General features: G+C 34.5%; 1 protein-coding gene across 1 annotated transcript in view; it reads right to left on the bottom strand.

The window, feature by feature from the left end:
• The window catches only part of Nup155 (nucleoporin 155), a 59,536-nt gene that overhangs the window by 10,003 nt on the left and 23,735 nt on the right, over window positions 1-25,798 (bottom strand). Inside the window, exons 14-31 of the mRNA XM_015496353.2 lie at window positions 25,371-25,481; window positions 23,687-23,781; window positions 22,571-22,659; window positions 22,075-22,137; window positions 21,427-21,574; window positions 19,780-19,846; window positions 18,228-18,343; window positions 16,386-16,483; window positions 12,947-13,077; window positions 10,463-10,654; window positions 9,474-9,612; window positions 8,655-8,790; window positions 7,540-7,693; window positions 7,227-7,331; window positions 6,406-6,560; window positions 2,553-2,682; window positions 1,362-1,475; window positions 174-294 (exon numbers count right to left, since the gene is read on the bottom strand). Of these exons, the coding sequence (XP_015351839.1) occupies window positions 174-294; window positions 1,362-1,475; window positions 2,553-2,682; window positions 6,406-6,560; window positions 7,227-7,331; window positions 7,540-7,693; window positions 8,655-8,790; window positions 9,474-9,612; window positions 10,463-10,654; window positions 12,947-13,077; window positions 16,386-16,483; window positions 18,228-18,343; window positions 19,780-19,846; window positions 21,427-21,574; window positions 22,075-22,137; window positions 22,571-22,659; window positions 23,687-23,781; window positions 25,371-25,481 (2,164 nt within the window). The remainder of the gene's footprint in view (window positions 1-173; window positions 295-1,361; window positions 1,476-2,552; window positions 2,683-6,405; window positions 6,561-7,226; window positions 7,332-7,539; window positions 7,694-8,654; window positions 8,791-9,473; window positions 9,613-10,462; window positions 10,655-12,946; window positions 13,078-16,385; window positions 16,484-18,227; window positions 18,344-19,779; window positions 19,847-21,426; window positions 21,575-22,074; window positions 22,138-22,570; window positions 22,660-23,686; window positions 23,782-25,370; window positions 25,482-25,798) is intronic.

Here is a 25,798-nt window from a genome sequence, read left to right as displayed (position 1 = left end):
TAGTGGGATTGCTGTCTATATGATCACCCTCCACTCTATGAAGATGCCCCAACTCTCTCTCTTCTTAGGTATACCTTTTTCCTTAGTCCTAGGAATATTATCTACTAGCAGTTTGCATGCCTCTACCATATCACTAAATAATGTATGTTAATTTACTATAATCCAACACTTACCTTTCTCTATGATATCTTGCCAAAGGGTCTGCACCAATATGGGGTCTGAATAACCAGCACAATGAATTATTCCAAGTTTACACTCTGCGAGTTTAAATGGGTCAGCAAATTCCCCATAAAGCTGTGGGAGAAAAATCCCACAATTAAACAACCAAGCAGAGATTAATATTGAAACATTCCTTCAAAATTAAAAATAGTCAAGATATCAAAAGTATCTAAACCATGATACAGAGTAGATATTCATTATCCAAAATGCTTAGGAATAAATGTTTCAAATTTTGGAATATATAAATATACACAATGAGATATGTTAAGGATAGGAACTAAGTCTAAACATTTAATTCATTAATGTTTCTTACATGCCTTACACACACATACACACAGCCTGATCAAAGTCTTATATAATATTTTAAATAATTTTATGTGTTTTGACTATGACACATCACAAGGTCAGACATGGAATTTTCTACTTGTGGTGTCATGTTGGTGCTCAAAGCTTCAGATTTTGGAGCACTATGGATTAGGAATGCTCAACCTGTATAAAGATGGTTATAACTCCAGGGCTAGGGGATATGGCTCAGTTGGTAGAGTGCTTCCCTCGCATGACAAGGCCCTGGTTCAATCCCCAGCACCAAAAAAAAAAAAAAAAAAAAAAGATGGCCATAATTCCAGATTAGTACTTATCCCCCTTTTTTCTTGGCCAAGCAGAGGTACTGTAATGATACTTCTTTTAGAATTAGTGTTGTTTAAACCAGATGTTCATAATTAAGGGAATACTGACAAATCTTGGGAGTGTTTCAGGGTACTTGGAACCATGTCTAAGAATAATTGAAGATGGAACTTTAAAGAAGGGTACAGAATGAGAGAGGCTTGGAGAATTAAGTAAATATAAGTTACTTTTCCCAAGGCAAGAAATAAGGCCATAAATTAGCTGATTTTAATATAGCCCCCCAGGGGAGACTAATACGTTCTTCTCAGCTACAAGTCTGGCAGGGGAAGCTCAACATTTTCTAGGAGTCAGATGCAACAGCTATCATCTACTCATCCAGTGACAAGCTACCAAGGATGGCTGTTCTTATTTTGTAGAGGTAGAATCATATTTCTCAGGAAACAAAAAGCAAAATATGAAACAAAGAATTTCTAAAAGTAAGGTGACCATTATAGGAATTTCACTCGCTTTTTTATTACCTTAGTTATGTCCATTAACTCAGAATCCAACTGAGAAATTGCATCCTGTACAGAAGAATGATGGGAATACTGTCTTTGTAGTGTTTCTTGAATTTGAAGTTGGATTCTAGCAACCTATTTTGGACAGAAAATAATGTTTTAATCTCTTTATGACAAGTTAACAAGTGCTTGAAGGAATAACTCCTAGTAAAGTTCGCTAAAATAAAAATAATGTACGTCACAGGGTATGTACTACAGCAGAAAGCCTTTGCTGCCCACTAGTACCTCTCATGAATGTAGCCAGACACATAACTAACTAGACCGGCCTTTCCAGTCACCTATGCAAAGTGGTATGGCCACATGAGTAAGTTCTCTTCATAGAATGAGAGCAAAAGTAAAGGGCCATGGTTTTTCTGAGTGTAAAAGTGCTTCTTATACATTTTTTTCTTTCTCTTCCTGTCAGATAAAAGCCAAGGCCCTAGGGAATGGCAGTATTAGAAAATAAAACCTGGGTCCCTAAATCAAACATGTGGAAGAAAGTCACCTGCCAATCAGGAACATACACTCAATTTCTGTGAATGAGAAATAAGCTGTTTGCACATAGACAACTAAATTTTTTGGTCTCTTAGTTAAGGCAATTTATCTTACTCCTTATGTTTATAGAATCAATGGTGAATATAATATAACAAACATCTTGTTCCAACAGTTGATTCAAAAATACAGAAATATCACAGTTAAAATGTATAAATTAAGCTGGGCATGGTGGCGCAAGCCTGAAATCCCAGCAGCTTGTGAGGCTGAGGCAGGAGGATCATGAGTTAAAAGCCAGCCTCAGCAATGGTGAGGCGCTGAGCAACTCAGTGAGACCCTGTCTCTAAATACAAAATATACAAAATAGGGCTGGGGATGTGGCTCAGTGGTCAAGTGCCCTGAGTTCAATCCCCAGCACCGCCCCTCCCATGCCAAAATTTGTAAGTTAAATTGCAACGATGTCTTTATATTCCAAGTTCTGGTATACTTAAAATCTCTCTAAGATTTATACCTAAACAGAAAATAAATATATACAAGCAGAAGAGACTAGAATTAATAATAATCACCTCTATAAACCTACCATTTACCAGGGAAATAAGGAAAAGTGAAATAAATATGTGGCTACTACTCTATAAGGATATAGCTTAAGTGTACTTACTTTTTTTTTCCAGAGATACTTACTTCCATTTTTTCTTCTAATTCATGAAGGAATTCACCATCTGCAGCTATTGACGAAATGGCAGTGGAACTTTTGGCACTAAGAATGGCTCGGGCAATGTACTCTAACCGTTGCTGAAGTGAAATTTCTGTGCTAGGAGGGAAAACCCTTTATTTTTAGTTATATGATTTTGAAGAACTGAAGATATAAATATGCCATGTAGGATGTACTATATTTTAAACCAAATGAGCATAAAAGGCCATTTGGAATGTGAAAAATTATTTTTCTAATAAATCTATTTTAGATTTCTAATGAGAGATTCATGATTTTAGACAACAAATTCTACATCTAAAAAGTATCTTCCTATTTTAAAACGTCAGTTCAGTATATTAAAGATTAAATAGCTGGGTGCGGTGGCGTGAGCCTGTAGACTCAGCTACTTGGCAGGCTGAAGCAGAAGGATTGCTTGAGCCCAAGAATTTGTAAACAGCCTGGGCAACATAGCAAGACATTGCCTCAAAAAAACTTAAACCATAGAAAATGAAGACAACATAGATTCTTCTAAAATTAAGGAAAAACTTTTTTATTATTCCTCATATTTCTACCTTAATAAGTCTATATTACATTTAATTTTCCACACAGCAACCAGGATGACCACTTAAAATAAAACTCATGGACTACAACGATATGTATTCTCTTAAGACCCTTTAATCACCTTTTCCTAACTTCCCCCAACTTCATCTCCTTCTACTCATTCCTATGTTCACTATCTCCAACACCAGCTTTCTTTCTTGTGTCCCAAACACAACAAACCTGTATTGTGCAGCACTTCTGTACAGATTCATTACTGTGCTTTGACCACTTTTCCTCCATTTCTATACAGTTGCCTACTTCTTGCCCTTGTTGCCTACTTCTTGCCTTCTCAAATTGAATGACACTTTCTCTGAGGACTTTTTTTTTTTTTTAGTTGTAGATGGACACATATCTTTATTTAATCAATTAACTTATGTGATGCTGAGGATTGAATCCAGTGCCTCACACATGCTAGGCAAGTGCTCTACCACTGAGCCACAGCCCCAGCTCCTCTCTTGAGGCCTTTTTCAACGACTCCTAACTACAACAGCTCCCCACCCCTGCCAGGCACTTGGTATTATATTATACATTTTTATTGTATTTATAGAACCTGAATTTATTTATCTCTGGTCTTTGTCTACTAGAAGGTCAGAAGAGGATAGTGCCTGTCTTGTTCACTATTGCTTCCTGAATGCCTTGAACACTGGCACTCAAAACACATTTGCTTGCTGACCTATTGATAGGTATTATAAAGTCCCAAGCATGGATCTCATGGCTGCCAGCTTCAGTCCTTTATATTCCACGAACCTGACATCATAAATTAGCTTGTCATTAAAAGCAAACCAATTCATTTACTTGTAGGGAACCTCTCATCAATCTGCATTAAATTTATCTTTTGCAACCAATTCATTCCAATTGGCATCAGGAAAAAATTGACTTTTTCTACTCTCAAAGAAGGCTTTATTTAAACTGTCCTTCTCTATAATTATGGTTCCTCTTTTTCTTCAAACAAAATAATCCAAATTTAAAAAGAACTCTCTCTCTCTCTTCTGTTTTTCAAAGCAGAACTGTGTATGGCAATTAACTAGCATTACCCTTAAGGCTAAATATTAAGTACTCTGTACATTTAGGGGTCTTGTTACTGAAACAGCTTTACTCCCAGTTCCAACTCCAACTCCCTCTCAACTGAATATTTAAAAAGCAAGTAATATTTCCAAGTTATTTAAAATATAACATTCTATGGCTGCCAATTAATTTGGTGCAGCCCATATATACAAGAAGATTGCAGTGAGCAAAAGAGCAAAAAGTAATGCAATAGTTGGAAAAATTTATTATGGAAGGGAGTTTCTAAATCCAGGAATATAATGATTTTTGCAACAAGATAAAGAGTAAAGTACTATTAAAGATGGGCAATTAAGAGACTCTAATTTTCCATTTTGTTTTGTTTCTGTGGTACTGAGGATGGAACCTCAGTTCATACATGCTAGGCAAGCATCCTCCTAATGAGCAACATCCCTTCATTAAAATTTTATTTTGAGAAAAAGTCTCAAGTTGTCTAGGCTGGTCTTAAATTTGCAATCCTGCTTCAGCTGTCCAAGTAGCTAGGATTACGGTGTGTGCCAAAGTCCTGGCTAGAGATGTTAAAGTTTTAGAGGCAATATGGCACAATAAAAATGGCATAAAGAGATCTGTATGGTAATGGTATTTAGGACTACATAAGAATAATAAGAGTAATCTTGAAATGAAATACTAAAAGTCTGGATTAGGGCACAGGCCATATGTAACTCTAGAAGAGTACAGCATGTAACATGTTCTCAAACATTGGATTACATAACTTTAATACATAACTTTAAGACATGTAGCTACAATGAATTTAAAGTTTAATAATGTTAATCCTTAATTATAAAAGTTATAAATTAACCAAGGCTTTTACTGGCAATTGTCTTTTAGGACTTTAAAGTCATTTCATCTTTTGCATGAAGGGGAACTTAAAAAAAAATCAAGTTAACTATTATGACGAAGGAAGGAGAGAAAACTAAGAAACATGTGCAATATAATATATATCTGCACATTAATGCGCATAATCACACTTGCTATAACTGAATTTTTCTCTTTTGGTGCTGGAGATGAACACAGGTCTTGGTACATACTAAATTTGTGTTCTACCAGTAAGCTACACCCTTGGGTTACCACTACCCCCTGATTTTTACAAGATCTCACTATAATACCCAGGATGGCCTTGAACTCCTGGGCTCAAGTGATCCTCCTGCCTCCTCTTCCTGAGTGTGCCAAAGCACCCAGATCCATATGAACTCTTTAAGCAATAATTCTCATTAATGTGATTTGATATCAGCTCTGTCTCCATACCTTTCCTTGCTAAATCAACCAATCCCCAGTTTTCAAAATAGTTACCCATGAAAATAGAAGGTTAAAAGAATGATCTTTCCAATATTATATCAAATGATCATTTGATATAATAATCTAATTTAAATCTCCATGATTGTCTTAATGAAATTCTTTTTTTTTTTTTTTTTAATGTTTATTTTTTAGTTTTCGGCAGACACAACATCTTTGTTTGTATGGGGTGCTGAGGATCGAACCTGGGCCGCACGCATGCCAGGCGAGCGCGCTACTGCTTGAGCCACATCCCCAGCCCTTAATGAAATTCTTAATCCTTAATATGTAAGCTGTGAGACATTTTTAGTAATTTAACACAACATAAGAAAGGCTGGGGATACAGCTCAGTCTGTAGAGTGAGAAATAGTTTTTGATCTTTTACTTAATAATAATTAACTACTGTTACTCAGAAAGAGTATAAAGACATACTTTAAGGAAAAAAAATTATAAGGCAGTTTGAATAAAGAGGGTCTAATGAGGATTCTTTTATTACCTACCTACCATACATTATTATTATTTTTTTTTAATACCTTTATTTCACTTATTTATTCTTATGTGGTGCTGAGGATCAAACCCAGGGTCTCGCACATGCGAGGCAAGTGCTCTACCACTGAGCCACAACCCCAGCCCATACATTATTTTTTTTTAAAAAAGGAAGCTGGGTATGGTGGCACACATCTGTAATCCTAGGAGTTCAATTCCCAGTACCCCGAATCCCACAATAAAGAATTATGAACTATAGGTAAATCCAAGTAAAAGCGTAAAAAATTCTACTTAAATTGAATTAAATTCTACTTAAAAATTCTACTTAACTTGAATAGATTTCACTTCATCTGTGAAATCTGTATATAACTACATATAACTAGGTCTTTAATAATTCTTCACAATGAGAATATTATGCCATACCTATGCATGTCAGCCAATTTGGATAGGACACGAGCAGCATTACTAAAACTTCTGTTCTTCTCATAATATCTCCAGAGTAAATCCATATAACGAACTTTGTTTTGATCCACTTTGGCCATTCGGACTAGATGTGGCTCCAGAAATGGAGAAGCAATCTAGAAATTATATGGTTACTCAGAAAAATGTTCTGAACACCAGTCTTAAGTCAAAAACACAATATTTCTAAAGCAACTATAATTTTGCTTTGTTGCATGAAATAAGCAAAATTAGAATCCAATAAAATAAGATAAAAGAATAGGCAATTTTTCTCATTACAAATGATTCTTGTTTTACTAGCTAACAAGTTTCTATAACAATTCAATTAGGTTAATAAAAATAAAATTACAAATCTTTAAATAAGCTTTGAGAACATAGGTATTGACTAGGTTCTGAGCTCAAAGGTGCCCTTAAAATTAATGAATGTCAGATAGTCATTTTATAGAAAAAGGAATATTGAGAGAGTAGTAAAAGAACATGTCCATAGTCACACAGTGATTTAAAAGCAGAGATAAGATGAAGTTCATAATTCATAACCCAGTGACTTCTACTCCACAATGTACATTATCCTAAATAACTTCTAAGCAAGAAAGTTAAAGCAACAGTCTAGTTGGCTTCTTAGGAAAAGAAATTATATTACATACTTAGGTTTATAACAACTGATGGTAGGTACAGGACGAGAAAAGAATTTCCTACAACTATATATTTGCTTAAATTACTAAGTTATACTAGTTTAAAATATAAATTAATATTAACAACACTGCAATAAAAAAAACATTTTTTACCTGTAGTAGCTTATCGGCAAGGTCAGCTTGTATTAACCAATTATAAAGAGCAATACTAAAGAGCTCATCCTTGGATCGCTGAGCCAATTTGAGCATTTGTTCAAACTAAAATAAATAAAACAGCAAAATTGGCATAGTTAAAGGTTTTGTTGTTGGATATCACAACACTTTAAACCCCTAATAAGAAATCAAGAATCATTGAACAGAAACTTCTAAGAGCTACTACCTTTCCTCAAGTGATTATGCCACCCCTACCTTACAGAATTTCTAAAACACGGTGTACTTTCAAAAGAAAATATGCTATGCCCCTTACATGGTGTCCTGCTTCTTCATTGCTCAGCATATTGGGATCAGATGATAGCACTGGAGGACCAGGTTTTTTAGGTACACTAGGAGACTGAGGAGCAGCCTTACTTTGATTTACAAGTTCTTGAAGGGTGTCTGTAATGCACTTGTAGCTGTTTAATCTGAAATAGAACACAAAAGGAAGTATGTTATTTAACTAAAAGCATTTGATTTACTTTATAAAATGTAAATATATACAAGAAAATAGTACATACACAAGAAGTATACTTGGGTAATACAAATACATATTTAGTATTAAAAATAACAAGCCCGGAGTGGTGGCACATGCCTATAATCCCAGCACTTGGGAGGCTGCAGCAGGAGGATCACTTAAACCCATGAATTTGAGATCAATCAGTGTGGGCAACACAGCAAGACCCTATCTCAAAAATAGATTAAAAAATATACTTTCTCTGGGCTGGGGTTGTGGCTCAGGGGTAGAGCACTCACCTAGTGTGTGTGAGGCACTGGGTTTGATCCTCAGCACTACATAAAGTAAAATAAAGACATTGTGTCCACTTCTAACTAAAGAAATTTAAAAAAAATTAAAAATAAATAAATAAAATAAAATACTTACCATTATCCTGAATGAAAACCCCATTTTTGTTTTCAAATGTTTTCCCCTTTAAAAACATCAATAAAGTCTCAAAAAACCCAAACAACTCCTTCCACAACACCAAAACAAAAAGAAAAACCACAGATGTAGGTCCGAAAACATTTATAATTTCTTAAGAATTTTCTTCAGATAAAAACTTTATTTCTGGGCTAAAAATTTTAATACTGATACAAGTCTTTATAAAACAATTAAGGCAGAATTAAATTTTATAAGGGTTATACTTGGAATATTATTTCCCTAATACTATCAATCAAAACTTGACACAAAAGTCTGAGGGGCTGGGGTTATGGCTCAGCGATAGAGCGCTCACCCGGCATGTGTGAGGCTCTGGGTTCGATCCTCAGCACCACATAAAAATAAACAAATAAAATAAAGATGTTGTGTTCATCCACAACTAAAAAAATTAAAAAAAAAAAAAAAAAAAGTCTATCTGAAAACGGATAATTGGCTAAAGTAATAGCAGTCACCTTTCTTGGAAAGCTTGAAGTCCAACCATGTCTTCCTCTGGCTCTCCATGTTTATAGAAATGAAGTCCAAGACCCTGAGGATCTTTCTTCTCTGCAGCAGTAAGAGAAAGTTCCACCACACCCTCATAAAAACGCACTAATGGGAAAGAAAAGGACAGCATATTTAGCCTATAATTAAGCTGAATATAATTTTCCTTAGATGGCATATAAAACTAATCATTAAGGTCTATGATATATTAGTCTCCCTGGTGGCAACATCACAGAATGTTTCTGGTGAGACTATCAAAGAAAAAGGTCTTAATATGCTTTTCAGGCAGATAGTATTAAAAAAAAAAATCATACTTAAAATAACAGAAAGTAGGATTTCAGTTCTTTGTTAGGGGAAAAAAAATCTTCAGGTACAAAATAATAACTGCACTAAGGGCAATAGCTTTTATATTAGGTTGGATCTGATTTAAAGTAATTTCAAATAAAGGAGGCATACTTTATTTTGAAAATTAGTAAAGAAATTTTAAGCATTTTAAAAATAAATATTACTAATAGTTAACTGGACAAGAAATAAAACTCCAACGTTAAAAAGTTACAAATTTCAGGCTGAGGGTATACCTCAGTGGTAGAGCCCTGGCCTAGCAAATGCAAGGTCCTGGGATCAAGCCTAGAAAAGAAAAGTTACATATTTCATGTTATCACTTAGGCCACTGACAATGAAGAAAGATTTGCCTCTGGGAAGGGACATTTCATCATCATCTTACTTTATTCACATACTGTCATATATCCTCTGAGATGAGTAAAAGGTAAGATGAACATTTTATTTCTTACCTTGTCTATACTGAGTGCAGACGTTGGAAAGATCCACTTGATTGCTGATTTTTTGATATTCCTTTAATGATTCCCTTAACATTCTTTCCTTTTCAGACTTACTTTGAACTTGTCGGGAACGCTGGAGAAGCTCATTTGCCTAGAAGAGATGATAAAAACTTTAAAATAATATAAAATCAGGGGGATGATGCTGTCAACATAAAATTTAAGTCTATGTCTAAATTTATATGTGGTTTACCACCATTAAAAATAAAAACAACTCTACAAACTTACTTCTTCTTAATTTTAGGCAGAAAAGTTTTTGATCAAAATTATCCTAGCTATTCTTAATTCCTCTCACAAACATGTTAATCAAGACAGTTTTATCAGGTAATTCTCTTGCCTAGTCAATACATTATTGGTCAGCAGGCAGTCCATGTGACACTGATTTATTTATTTTTTCAACCTGTAGGAAAGGATCAATAAAAATTGTTCCATTAACTCTAATTCATAATAGATTTACTTAAAGTTTTAGTGATTTTCCTTAATTTCTAAGGAGAGACACGAATTCCCTAATTTCTAAATTCAGTGTTTTTCCTTAATTTCTAAGCTTTTTCTTTAAAAAAAAAAAAAAAAAAGATACATATTTAGTTTTAGGTGGACACAGTATCTTTATTTTATTTTTATGTGGTGCTGAGGATCAAACCCAGTGCCTCATGCATGCTAGGGGAGCGCTGTACCACTGCACCACAACCCCAGCCCAAGCCTTTTCTTTTTTAACAAGACCTAAAAATAATATCAAATATTCTTTTATGACAAACTTAAAGGAGCATACACAATTAAAGAAAGCATGAAATCCAACCCCTTTCTTAGATAGCTGAGGATTCTGAGGCCAAAACAACTAAGAGATCTCTTGGAGATCACATTAAGTAAAACAAAACAGTTCCTCTCAATTTGGTGTGCTTTTCATCGTACCATGAAACTTACTGTAAAAAACTGAAGCATCATACCTTAGAACAAACTGCATCATCAGTGCTATACAGAAGTGGGCAGATGTCCTGTAAATGTAAACTAATGCCATCAACAGCAGCATTATCTCTGATGTAGCAGTTGATAAGAGAAGAAATTAATGCCCCTGTGAGTTCTTTGTCCCTGATTACCAGATCTTTAAAAGTGGTGATCTTCAGCTGCTCTTGAAATTCCTAGGAGGATAAGAGAAGAATCCTTTCTATCAAATTATAGAAATATTATATTTCCACACAGTGAAATGTTTTCAATAACTTAAACACTAGCAGACTCTAATTCAAAAGAGAAAACAGGGTTGCAGGTATAGTTCAGTGGTAGAGCTATTTCCTAGGACATGTAAGGACCTGGATTTTATTCCCAAAACTAGGAAGAAAAAAAAAAAGAAAATATGCTACAGCAACAAATTATTGTAAACATGCATAAAATAATGTAGAGTTGGAAAAGAACCCATAGTGGGTGTAGTTTCAAACCTTTTACTTACAAATGGGGAAAGAAAAGTCCAGGTAGAGCTAAAATTATGGCCAGGTCAACTGACTTCAGTTATAACAGTAAAGAACATTTAAAACAATCTCAGTTTACACCTTATTTTTCCTAAATAATGTTAAAAAATTTTGTTATTTGAGGCCTTTTAACATTAAAATTTGTTCTATATTTTGAATAGCTTTGCTTGTTAAAATGAAATTCAAAAGCATGAAGGTGATTATATTATAGTAAAATACTGTTTTGTGATTTGATTATTTCCTTTTTCTAAGCACAAATATCAACAAAATATCCAAACTGCACTCATATTTTTGCACAAATATTTAATCTGCTTTCCTTGAGCACATAGTTGGTGATGCAAGAAAGCAAGCTTTGAAGATGATGGCACATAATAAGCCAAAAAACTTGGGCTGGGGTTGTGGCTTACTGGTAGAGTGCTCCCCTAGCATGCGTGAGCCACTGGGTTTGATCCTCGGCACCGTATAAAAATAAAATAAAGTTACTGTGTCTACATACAACTAAAAATTAAATGTTTAAAAAAAAAAACTACCTATATTATGTTTACCACCTAACAAAACTTAAAAATATTATTCTACCTGGCATAAAAAAGAAAGTAGTTTTCATAAACATTATAGATTGAATTTTTAATAAGGAAAAAATGTATGTGCTTATAAGAAAACTAAAACCAAACACCAAAAACTATTCACTGGACACTAGTAAAAGGAACTGGGGTCATCTTCTAGCTTTCTTTAAAAAAAAAAAAAAAATTAATTAATTTTAATTAGGTATATATGACAGCAGAATGCATTTTGATTCACTGTACAAAACTGCAGCACAACTTCTCATTTCTCTGGTTGTACATGATGTAGTGCTGTACCATATGTGCAGTCATATATGTAAAATTATGGGTCACCATCTAACTTTGAAAAATTGTAATTAAAAGTCAAGAATTAGGCATTCAGGGTAACAAAACAGTCCTAAAAAACAAGGAAAAGTTTTTTTTTTAACTGTGGAAGGAATCAGTTTAGAAAATTATGATTTTGTATTCACAGATGAAATAACCAAATCAGGCAATGAGTATCAATGGATGACAAAAGCCTGATTAAAATCTCATGGAAAATTTTACAATGGTAGAACTGAACTTACCACTTGAATTCAGCAATCAATCTTAGTTGCACTAAAAAGTAGGACAATCAAAATTTTGGGGTCTTGTTAGTCTGATGAACAAATCACCACCTATGAAAAATTCTGTTCTTCATCAAATAAATGAACTTGAACCTAATCAAGCCTAAATATACTTTTCTTTAAACATTTTTTAGCTGTAGATGGACACAATACCATTATTTATTCATCTTTATGAGGTGCTGAGGATCAAACCGAGGGCCTCACACATGCTAGGTGAGCACTATACCATTGAGCCAAAACCCCAGCCCTAACTAACTTTCATTTTACAGAAAATGTAGGGGATACAAGTTCACTCTAAGGATAGTAAAAAGAAACAGTCAGAATGCTGGACATTCTATAGGACTGATGATCTGATTTCCACGTTACAATAGCAAGTAAAAAAAATATCCCTCCCCACTAAAAAGAAGCTAAGACTTACTCTAGATTGAAAGAGATTTACAAGAAACAACAATAAAATTCAATGAGTAAACCAACTGGATTTCTTTGAAGGTGGGGAGAGGAATATGTAGCCCAAATAAAGATTAAAACTTATTATCATAAAAAACATGTTTTTGGTAAACTAAGTCTTCATTTGTATCCCAGATAGAAAGTTCTCATATACTGAAAAACTTGTAGCTTGACAAAATGGTTCTCTCAAGTTATTACATTTGCCTGCAATCATTCTAGCTTTAAAATAACATTCTAGCTTTATAATAACCTAATGCTTCCCAAACCCAAGTGTAAGATTAAAACTTATGCAAAAGAAACAAACTTGGTATTATATTAATACTATGATTTTTAAACAAAAATCCCATAAACCTTACCTTCTGAAGTTCTCCTACAATGACAGTAAACTGATGTTCACAAAGAAGTTTCCATAAAGCCAGGGCCTGGTATGATTTTCGAACCAACTGCTGAATTGCCTGAAGTGAAACCTTTTCACTCAGCTGAGCCTCTAATGAGAAAATATAACTATTGGAGTTTTATAAAATGACAAAGATTAAGCTGTTTATTTTAAGTAAAACTATAGTTAAGGTTGAATTTCTCAAATTCCCATTATCCTCTCTGTCCCCATCAAAGGCAACTGAACATCAGCTGCTGTATTTAGGGGGTTTTTTGGTACAGTGGTGTACCCAGGGGTGCCTAACCATTGAGCCACATCCCCATCCCTTTTTATTTTTCATTTTGAGACGGATCTTGCTAAGTTGCTTAGAACCTCACTAAATTGCGGAGGCTGGCTTCAAACTTGCAAGCAATCCTCCTGCCTAAGCCTTCCAAGTCACTAGGATTACAGACATGTGCCACCACATCTGGCTGTATTTACATTTGTATCTTTTTGCTTTAGATATGTGCATCTGTGTATATGTACATATGAAAAATAAAAGTGTTGCTCTGTTTTTAACAATCGGACCAATACTTTCTCAACGAAGTTATATGTTCGCAGTTGACAAATCCAACTATATTTATTTTATCAGAGTGTTTCAGCTACCCCAATTTGGCCCATTTTTGCACCTGAAGGACATTTAGATTGCTTCCCGTGTTTTGCTACTAAATGAATACGATAAAAATTCTTAATGAAGGTTTCCTGGAAAGCACAATCATGTTTCTCCAGGACCAAGTTTCTCAACCCTGGATATACATGTTGGTGGATCATGAAATCAGTTCAGTCCATCATAATACCCCCTCATCCCTTAATAGGAAATAGAATATAGAATAAAATGAAAAAGGAAAAAAATTAGAGTATGTTTTAGGAAATTTTGTTTCAGTTATATATATATATATATGTGTATGATTTTAAATATCTGCATTGGGCTAAGGCTGTAGCTCAGTGGTAGAGTGTTTGCTTAGCATGTGTGATGTCCTGGGTTTGATCCTCAGTACTGGGGGAGGAACAAATCATAAACATCACACTTATAATCCCAGTAGCTAGGTAGGGCGAGGCAGGAAGATCCTAAGTTCAAAGGCGATATGGTGGCTCAGTGGTTAAGCACCCTAGATTCAACTCCTGGTACAAAAAAACAAAACAAAACGAAAAAAAAACTGAGTCAATATAATATGTATATCTTACTGTGGGGGAAGAATGTTTGATCAAATCTAGTCTAGGATGTATACCTAGAAGTAAGACTGTGAGCTCTAAGAGTATGAATTTTCAGCTTTCACTAGATCTGACCAAATTGCTTTTCAGTGTGGTTCAAAGTATAAACTACCAGCAATTCAAATGCTCTATTTGTACAAATCCTCATCAATGCTTGATAATAAGCTTAACATCCTAATGAAGTATCATGAGCAGTTCCGAAAAAGTTTACAAAATAGTGGATAGAAATCTAGGTCCAGAAGGAAGGGAAGAAAATAATCTGGGACCAAAATAAATGGCTGGGTCTTAATTAAGAAAGTTCTATCAGCCAGAAACAATAGAAGGCAATAACAATACCAATAGAAAGCAAAGGAACTGAAAAAAAAATTGAGGGCAGGGAAAATTTCTGGAAACATTTATTATTCCAACTCATACCTGAAATAATAATTATAAGAACTTCTCAGTTCTTTTTGCTCTTTCTTATTATTAGTAATAATACACAAAAAGCATAATCAAATACTTCATTCATGTTTTTAGTTCTATGAAAAGATATATTACTAGTTGGGTGTGGTCGTAATCCCAGTTACTTGGGAGGATGAGGCAAAAGGATTACAAGTACAAGGCTAGCCTCAGCAACATTGTGAGACCCCCATTTTAAAAAAAAAAAAAGTATCACTAACTACAAAGGTATATCACTTCATATCCACTACAATGACATAATGGTGCATAACAGTAGTCCCAGCTACTTAAAAGGCTGAGGATGGAAGATTGCTGAAGCTCATAAGATGAAACCAGTCTAGAATGAGGCCCTGTCTCTAAACAAATAAACAAAAATTAAAAATATAATTATCATATGATCCAGCAATTCTACTTCTAGGTATATACAAAATAAACTAAAAAGGGAACTCAAATTTGTATTTGTATATTCATGTTCACAAAAGGTGGAAACAGCCCACTGCCCACTCCCAATGAATAGATAAACAAAACAAAATGTGGTGTGTAATATAACAGAGTATTATTCAGATTTAAAAAGAGAAAATTCTGACATATGCTACAACATGGATGAATCTTAAATACAGTATTCTAAGTGACAAAGCCAGTAATAACATAAAAATTACTATATTAATCTATTTATATAAAGTGCTTATGAGTAGTCAAATTCACAGAAATAAAAACTACAATGGTAGCTGCTGTTGTCTAGACATAGGAGAAAAATAGGAAATTATTGTTTCATAGGTAAAGGATTTCACTTTAGAAAGATAAAAAAAAATCAAGAGATGGATGTTGGTGATTGCTGTACTACAATGTGAATATAGTGAATGCCACTTCAAAATAGTTAAAATGGGTCAGATGTGGAGGTGCATGCCTACAATCCCAGATATTCGAGAGGCTGAGCCAGGAAGATCTCAAGTTTCAAGACCAGCCTGGACAACTTAGTGAGACTCTTGTTTCAAAATAAAAAAACCTGGGGGTATAGTTCAGTGATAGAACATTTGCCTAGTATGTGCAAAGCCCTGGGGTTCAATCCCTAATACTGTCAAAAAAGTTAAAATAGTAAATTTTGTTTTTTATATATATATATAATATATATACACCAACATTTATATATATACTATATATATATATATATATATATATATATATATGTTTACATACACATACACACTCATACATCTGTGTGTGTATAAATATACAGCGATATATAAGACAATCACAAAATCATAAGACAAAAGTGTGTATCATGTTTACTACTGGAGGAAAGAACAAAAATTTGTGGGCTAGATGGGAGCGATGGCACACACCTGTAATCCCAGCAACTTGAAAGACTAAGGTGGGCAGATTGTGAGTTCAAAGCCAGCCTCAGCAAAAGCGAGGTGCTAGCAACTCAGTGAGATCTTATCTCTAAATAAAATACAAAATGGGGCTGGGGATGTGGCTCAGTGGTTGAATAGCCCTGAGTTCAATCCCTAGTACCCCCTCCTCCCAAAAATATTTGTGGGCTGAAAGAGTTATGGAAACAAAGAATTTCCATATTGTTCTGTTTTCCCAATCACACTGATTCTTGAATGAATAACATTGTGTTATCAGATAAACTAGATCTTACTAAGAGAAGTTCACCATTTACTATTCAAGTAATAAAACCCTTTAGTGAGGTCATGTATATGTAATTGATCAGAAGCATAATTTACCATGAAACTTCCTCTGTAGCTCCTGTTGCATTTGCTGAGTATTTCCATTTTCAGGACGCATGAATCCCATCAGCCTCTGCTGCACTTTGGCAGTAGTACTGAAACAGAAATTACAGAATGTGTCTGTGTGTACATTGCAACTCTTTTCATATGTAACTTAGATACCATACAATCAACAATTTAAAATGTACCTATGGAATTGTACAACCATCACAAGCACTGGTTTCCACAAAAATGGAAAAGTTCTCAAATGAGAAAGAGTTCATAGAATTAAAAATTGATGACCAGGAAGAAAATTTATCATAGACTGAACAGATGCTTCTTAAAATGACTGAGATTAAATCAATTAAATGATTGAAAAAATATCAACTAGAAATTTTCCTAATCTCGAGGGGAAAAGATCAAAGAGAAAGATAAAGAAAGAGAGAAGAGAAAGGAAGGAAATGGTATAAGAGAAAAAATTGAGGCTAGATCCAGGAAAGTCGATCTTATTCTCCAAAGAGAATAGAACAAAACATAGGACATGAGCCTCAAAAATATGTTAAGTGCTAGGCAAGATGGCACCTGCCTGCAGCAACTTGGGAGGCTGAGGCCAGCTTGGGCAACTCAGTAAGAACCTGTTTCAAAATAAGAAAGAACTGGGGATATATCTCAGTGGTAGAGCATCTTTGGGTGTAATCCCCAGTACCAACCAACCAACCAATCAAGCAACAAAAAATCCCACAAGCTACAAAAAAAAATCCAAAGTTAAAGGAGCCAGTCTCCAAAACTGCACAGTGTATGATTTCATTCCTATGAAATGTTGAGAATAAATAGATCCAAATAGATCCATATAGATGGAGTAGACTGGTAACTGGGGCTGGAGAGTGGAACATGGAATAACTGCAAACAAACAGAAGCTATCATCTCAGAGATGGAAATGTTCTAAAACTGGCCAAATGTGGTGGTGATCACCTATATCTATAATCCCAGCAACTTGGGAGGGGGCAGCAAGAGGATCACATGTTCTAGGACAGCCTCAGCAATTTATGGAGGCCCTAAACAATTCAGAGACCCTATCTCAAACAAAAAATAAAAAGGACTGGGAATGTGGCTCAGTTGTAAAGCAACTATGGGTTTAACCCCAGGTACAAAAACAAAACAAAACAAAAAAAAGAAATGTTCTAAAACTGTATTGTGGTAGTGATGGTTACACACTTCTGTACACTGAGGAAAAGTTACTGATCTGAACTTCAAAATTAGTGAATTTTATGTAAACTAGATCTCAAGTCACTGCTACAAAAAATTTCCATACTGAATGAAACTAATGTTGCACACATGATAGGGTTGGTTGAAATTAGTACGTTTTAATATAATTCTATTATTAAAGGTCAGAAAAAATTACATGATGTTATCTATAAAATGCAGGAAAGGAATTTAACAAACCTTAATACTCACTTATATAAAAATACCCAAGAAAACAGAAATGAATGGATATTTTCTTATCATTATACAAAAGGGAAAAAAGCCAGATATGGAGGGTCATAAAGCATATTCCATTTTCATAATATATTAAGAATAGGAAGGTTCATTGTGAAAGAAAGTAGATTAGTGGTTGCCAATCATGGGGAGAAAGAAATGGGGAATGATTGTAAATGACACAGAGTTTCATTATGGAATGATGAGTGTTCTGGATTGAAGAGTGGTGATGACTGCATAACCTTGTGAATACACTAAAAAACTACTGAACTATATGGTTTAAAAGTATAACTTTTATGGTAGATGAATTATATCTCAAAAACAACAAAATACAATGAAAAGAAAAAAGTGAAGAAATAAATAAACCCTATTTTTTTTTCTTACTTTGGATTTCCTAATGGTCCTCCTGCAAATTGGGAATTTCTGTCTAGAAATTCCTGCAAACCTTTCAGTTCTTGTAGTACTGACTCCAGAAGTTGGCAGGGAACACTACTTTCAATCTGTAAAACCAAAGAATTTTCAAAAGTTAAATACTGGAAAAAGGTGTACTCATAAAAAGTATAAATTCTGTATAGCTATAAATGTATATATAATTTTAATTTTGAGGCATCCTATTTTTGTAAATAGTACAGCTCTTTCTTATATCATTTCACTTCTTGTTATGCTGGGAATTGAACCCAGGCCCTTGTGCATGCAAGGCAAGCACTCTACCAATTGAGCCTATCCCCAGCCCTCAATTCACTTCTTGATGACCAGAATATAGTGCAATGAAGGACACTAGTATCTCTCATCTCCTGTTCTGTTAAGACTGATGTATAATTTATGTTCAGTAAAACACAAACATTAAGTAAATATCTTGATTACTTTTTATATTTTGTGGTTGTCATCCAGATCACAGTACAGAACATTTCCAATACCCAAAATGTTTCCTACTGTTCTTTTCTGGCTCTTTGTCATCCCACCTCCAAGGTATCCTCTCTTACTTTTATCACTTTACAATAATTTTGCCTGTTATTAAACTTCGTGTACATGAGATAAATGCATTCTTATTTTCTCAGAAATGTGGGCTTTAAAAGAATATCACACAGTTGTGGCTCAGCGGTAGGGCGCTCATCTAGCATGTGCGAGGCCCTGGGTTCGATCAATCAGCACCACATGTAAAGAAATAAATGAAATAAAGGCATTATGTTCAACTACAACTAAACAATAAATACTTAAAAGAATATCACAGGACTGGGGTCCTGGCTAAGTGGTAGAGTGCCTGCCTGGCATGTGTGAGGCCTTGGGTTTGATCCTCAGCACCATATATTTAAATAAACAAATAAAGTAAAACAAATAAAGTAAAAAAAAAAATCCATCGTCAACTAAAAAATATTTTTAAAAAAGAATATCACATTAAAAAGACATTTGGTACCTTTCTGTTTTAAAAAGAAAAAAAAAACTTAAAACATCTGCATATTTCAGATTCTTTAAAAGAAATTTTCCTACCCAAATCTGTGATAATACAAAATTTTACCAATTGTTCCCTTAAAACAGTCTGGGATGTATTTCATGCATGAAAATTAGTACTGGGTCCTTGGAGGTATTGTACATATAAGCCAAAGCATAAAATAATAAATTCAGACAGATTTTAAATAATAGCACTGATTCTATTTACTCCTTACAACAACCTTATAAGGGAGATATATTATTAGTCTCATTTTACAGTGAGGCACAGGGCTTTGAAACATTAAGAAATTTACCCATGATCAGACAGTTTATAAATGAAGAAGCTGAGATTTCAATCAAGGGTGGATGATTTATTGAACATGAACACAAAAATCTACAGAAAAGAATAATTTATTTACAACATCAAGCAACGTGAAACAATTTAACAGTTCTTTATTGCTACCAACTGGTTATATACAAAGAGCAGGATGATAGTGTATACACTTACTGCCATGATCTCTCTGTTGCCACTCTTGAATACCCTCTCCACAACCAAGCTAGCATCCCAGATATTTCTGGAAAAAAAAAAAATGTTTTAGGACATCATTACCTTAGGTAAGATATGATTGCACAAATGGTATGACTCTACATTGTGTACAACCAGAGCATCGAAATGTTGTGCTCTATTTGTGTACAATGAATTGAAATGCATTCTTGCTGTTACGTATAACCAACAACAACAAAAAAAAAAAGAGGAGAAAAAAATGTTTTAATGATTGTATTCTTTACAAATAAGAAAAATTACAATATGTAGAAAATTTCTTTTTGTGGTAATGTAATGGCTTTATTGTTTTTAAAACAATAATATATTTTTAAAAATATCATTTAGTATCTTTTTTTTAAGAGAGAGAGAGACAGAGAATTTTTTTAATATTTATTTTTTAGTTTTTGGCGGACACAACATCTTTGTTTGCATGTGGTGCTGAAGATCGAACCCGGGCCGCACGCATGCCAGGCGAGCGCGCTACCGCTTGAGCCACATCCCCAGCCTAAAACAATAATATTTAACATTTACTAAGTGAGCTAGAAAAATGGAAAACGGGAAATTTTCAAACCAAATACACCCATGATTTCAGATGAAATTCTTCTGCAGAGAAATCAAAAGGCTCTGGGTAACAACTTATAAATAGGGAATTTATAATTTAAAAAAAATTATAAAGCAAATGAGATGAATGAAAACATACATTACAAATCTGAAAACTATATACTAGACTTGATAGCTAATTAGATGATATGATAGACTGATTGCAAAAACAGTGGAAATTCTCACCCTATTTCTATTCCATACAGAGTATGATTTTAATACCTCTTCTCTAAGGAACTGTAGTCTGCTTCCCACTTTCTGAATCTGGGTTTGCCTTGAGACTTCCCTCTGGCCCTGGGAATAGGCTGGTTCTAAGCCTAGGCATCAGGAGCCTTGGCAACTTCTACTCTTTCTCAAGGACCCTGCTACAAACAAGTGAATAATCCTTGGCTAACCTCCTGAAAGATGAGAGACCTCATGGAGAACAATCAAGCTATATCAGTGGAGGATATTCCGGACATGCCCCTGAATGTTTGAGAGTCTAGCCAAGAAAAAGAATTCTCTTTATTCTCACAGATGAATGTACCTGCATGGGTGAGCCAAACAAACCCAGAACTGCCCAGCTGACATCTAGATACTTGTCACTGAATTATGGGGTGGTTTGTAATGTATACTATTAATATGTATATAGATATACTCTGACACTAAATACACACAGAAATAAAAACATAGTACTTAACAGACATATAATAAAAAGGCTTAGACAGATAGAAATTTTATCAATGGACAAATGAGTTAAAGTAAAATTTAATAGGAATAAATGAAGTCACAAATTTATTTAAAAATATTTCACTCTTCAAAATAGGAAAAAATACCCAGCCAGCTATTTGGGATGCTGTAGCAGGAGGATTGCAAGTTCAAGGCCACCCTCGGCAACTTAAAACTTAGCAAGGCACTGTCTCAAAAAGACAGTGGTAGAATGCCCCTGGGTTCAAGGTTCAATTTCTTATATCATGAGGAAAAAAACAAAAGGACAAATGAGCAATAGTTAAGTATTCCTTGAAAACTTACCCCATTATCCGAGAAAAATAAATGCAAATACCATTGTGTTTTCCAGAGTACACAATCTCTGGGCCAGTCATACAACTCATACTTGTGGCCTGAGCAGCTGGGTTTCCCATGGCACCCACAGGAGTTGACATAGCAGGAGGCTGTATACCTTAACAAATAAAAACAAATCTCTTAGAAAAATAATCCTAAATATTCAGAATTCTCAATAACCCAAGTTTTTTCGTCTCTGGACACAAAGGTAGAGATATTTATAAAAATAATCAAATAGATAGATATTTAATTTGATTTTTCTTGCTAAGACTTGGATGGATTCTAACAGTTAGACATTCAAGTGTTGAAAATGCAGAATGAAAAGGAAAGAAAACTTGCAATCATAGCTCCTAATACTGGAAGTGAAACAAAACTATTTATACTAATTTCAGGGCCCACTTAAATCCTAATACCCAATAAGGATATTTCCAGGCACAATATTTGAGGAGCCAAATGCCAATAAATGCTTAGATGTCAAGCAACAAAATGACATCTATTAAATGACATTTTTTTTCCAAGAGAATAGGACAAGTTAATCTTTTACACAATAAAAATTAAGAACACGTTAGCTCTTCAAAAAGAATAATAATAAGTGATCCAAAAAAAGAAAAGTGGTACCTTGAGATGGTGTTCCCAAAAAGGATAGATTTGGGTAGGGACTACCACTAGGAACAGGAGAACCTAAAAAAGAATATATTTATAAATCAAAATGAGGCCCAGAAGCTATTTGTTAAGCATGAGTAAAGAATGGTACCACCTATGATATATTTGAAAATTAGGGACTATTCATTTCATTTTCTAGTAACTTCTTAATAATTCCTATTTTGGAAAACACTGACATATGAATTTCTTGTTATTGAATCTTTCATTTCTTTTCCATTCAATAAATACCAAATGATATCTGTAAGTACTATTTGGTTACATCTTCTTTTCCTTCCTAAAATAAACTAAGGATTCAACATTAATATCATCATAACAAGTCATAAACTATAGACTTATCTATCAATAATACAGTAGCAATAAAACAATGAAAAGCTTTATTGATTAAAATAATATAGTTTCTAAAATTCATACTATTATATAATAAAGTTTCATTTCAATGTTTAATACTCACTAGAATAAACAGGAGATCCCAAGATGGGACCAACATTACTTGGAGTGGGGAGAGTAGCTGGAAATCTCATCTGTGCTTCACCTCCATACCTATTTGTATGAAAACAGAGGTTGAATTTATTCAATGATCAATCTATCTATCTATCTATCTATCTATCTATCTATCTATCTATGTATCTATCTTAAAAGCTGGAATTGTTCCTACTCCTGCTTAGCTTCCAAATAAATGCTGAAGACTTTAATGCATGGTGCTGACAAGTGAATTATATTCCTAGGATACATAATAAAAACTGATTTAGTAAATGTTGACATAAAACCAGGGACTCTGATAACTTCTAATATATCACTGGCAACACACAGAGTTTACTTAGTGAGCAAATGGCACTGTAATTTTCCTAACAGATTTTGGCTATTTTTTTTTTTTTTAAATCTCTTTGATGGCTGGAGTATAGAGTATAGCTCAGTAACAGAGCACTTGCCTAGCATGTCTGAAGCCCTGGGTTCAATCCTCATCACTTCAAAAAAAAGTTAATAATAAAATCTCCTTTTGGGGGGGTGGGTACTGGAGAACTAAACCCAGGGGCACTCTACCACTGAGTTAAATCCCACTCATTTTTATTTTTATACAGGGTCTTGCTTAGTGGCTTAGGGCCTTGCTAAGTTACTAAGGCTGGCCTCAAACTTGCAATTCTCCTGCCTCAGATTCTCAAGTTACTGGGATAACAGGCGAACACCACAACATCTGCCTAATAAAATCTCTTTTGATACCTAGTTTCCTTAATGTGATTCAGAACCCCATTCAGAACCAATTACACACATAAAGCAGAATTAGTAGTGTCTAAGGAAGTAAAAAAAGATGAGGGAGTAAATGAGATACAACAGTGAAAAGACTAAACAAAAAAAGTTAGAAAACAAAATTCAGACCAAGAGTAATAATGCACAAATTAATCTAATCTATCCCATGAGCATGATAATCTTTCCAGATTTTTACCCTTTTGAAAATGAATTTTAGTAATTTCCCTATGTAGTCATTCAACTCTCTGGCGACGACTTAAACTAGTACACTGGCAAAGTGACCATTTAAAAAAGTGGCCTAGTAGGAAAAAACCTGACATACCTGAAGAAAGCTCGTGTAGCCCAAGCAGATACTTCTCTATCACAGGCAGCAGTGGAGCAAGCAAGGATAAGGCAAGTTGCACAAGCCTGGTCTTCCTGTAGGAACAAAACAAAACAAAACCCCTATATTAAACAAATTTTGTTTATTGCTATATCTGTTGTTTCAATCTGTCCTTCGCACAAAGCAGGTGCTCCATAAATAATGGCTGACTGAATGAAATCAGCTGGTATTTAAAAAGAAGCAAACACTACTCTTTTTACTTTCTTTCTTTCTTCTTTCCTTTTTTTAATACTGAGGATTAAACCCAGGGGAGCACTGCCATTGAGTCACATCCTCAGGCCTTTTTCAGTTTTTGAGACAGGATCTTGCTAAATTGCCAAGATTGGCCTGGAACTTGTGATTTTCCTGCCTCAGTGTCCCAAGTCACTGGGATTATAGGTGTGTGCCATGGCACCCAGCTAAGAGTTCACATTTATCAAGTCCACATCATGTGCCAGGCACTATTTTAAGAGTTTGGCATATGTTAGGCCTTATTCCACATAATTTTAATAATGCATATTTTACATTAAAAAAAAATTGAAACCTAGACAATTCGAGTATCTAATCACAGTGGTGGAGCTAAGTTTTTTTTTTTATGGGTACCTGGGATTGAACTCAGGAATACTCGACCACTGAGCCACATTGCCAGCCCCATTTTGTATGTTATTTAGAGACAGGGTTTCACTGAGTTGTTTAGCACCTCACTTTTGCTGAAGCTGGCTTTGAACTCATGATCCTCCTGCCTCAGCCTCCCAAACTTCTGGGATTATGGGCGTGTGCCACTGTGCCCAGCAGAGCTAAGGTTTTCAATAGGTGGTTTGTATGCAGGGTCTACATACTTAATTTTTTTTCGGATACTGGGCATTTAAGCCAAGGGTGCTTTACTATTGAGATACATCCCTAACCCTTTTCATTTATGTCAGAGGTTTACTAAGTTGCTGAAGCCCTTGCTAAGTTGCTACGGCTAGCTCAAACTTGTGATTAGGACTCCTGTCAGCCTCCTGAGTCACTGGGATTACAGGTATGCACCACTGTGCCCAGCTCTACATTTAATTTTGATCCGATGTTCTTGATTTTAAACTAAGCACTACCAGTTTGAACCTTATCAATTCTAGGTGTAGCTTTGAAATACTAATGCCCCCACATTATCCCTTCAAATTTCTTCCTCAGATCATATAGTGTGGATGCATGTGCATTCAAGCACATATCAGCCAATAAACGTACTGTCTCATGTTTTTCATAAAGATTAATTATCATCTAACCTGAATATCAGACTCTTCTTTTTTGTGTGTGTGTGGGGGGGTACCGGGGATTGAACTCAAGGGCATTCAACCACTGAGCCATATCCCCAGCCCCATTTTTGTATTTCATTTAGAGACAAGATCTCACTGCATAGTGCCTCTCTAAATTGCTAAGGCTGGCTCTGAATTCATGATCCTCCTGTCTCAGCCTTCCCAGCTGCTGGAATTACAAGCATGCACCACCATGCTCAGCCCTGAATATCAGACAATCTTTAAGAGTACACTTTAATAAAAATTATTAAAATCAGAGAATAAAAATTTGAACAAAGTCTTATTCTACTATCAAAAGTCAGTATACCTATACATTTATAATCATCACATTAAAAAAGTATATCAATAATTACCTGATGTAACTTAAAGAATCTTTCAATCTCTTCTCCATCTCCACCCACATTGCTCACAAGTAGGTGCCTCAGTTGATCTACAGGTCTTAGTTTATGAAACATAAGACTACCCTAAGAAATTTTAAAAAGGAAGAATAAGAGTAAACAGATTTAACAACCTTGGCTGGTAGCAACTGACTCTGCTAACCTTATTAAATCAAATGAAACAACAACAAAATAACTTCAAGAATACAAAATAAACTGGTCAAAAAGATCATCTATATTTCAATTACAAACCTAAACTAGATTGAAAAAAATTGGTAAAAATATAGTGCCCCACTCATGCTGCCCCCCAAAACAGAGGATTAAAAACAGATTATCCATTAATTATGTTAGCACTATGGATATCCATTTGGATAAAAATGAAGCTGGATCCAAACTCAGGTCTT

Source organism: Marmota marmota, unplaced genomic scaffold (genome assembly GCF_001458135.2).
Source record: "Marmota marmota marmota unplaced genomic scaffold, marMar, whole genome shotgun sequence".
Lineage (NCBI taxonomy): Eukaryota > Metazoa > Chordata > Mammalia > Rodentia > Sciuridae > Marmota > Marmota marmota.
Note: the sequence above shows the minus strand (reverse complement) of the source record. Positions and strands in the feature narration are given on the sequence as shown.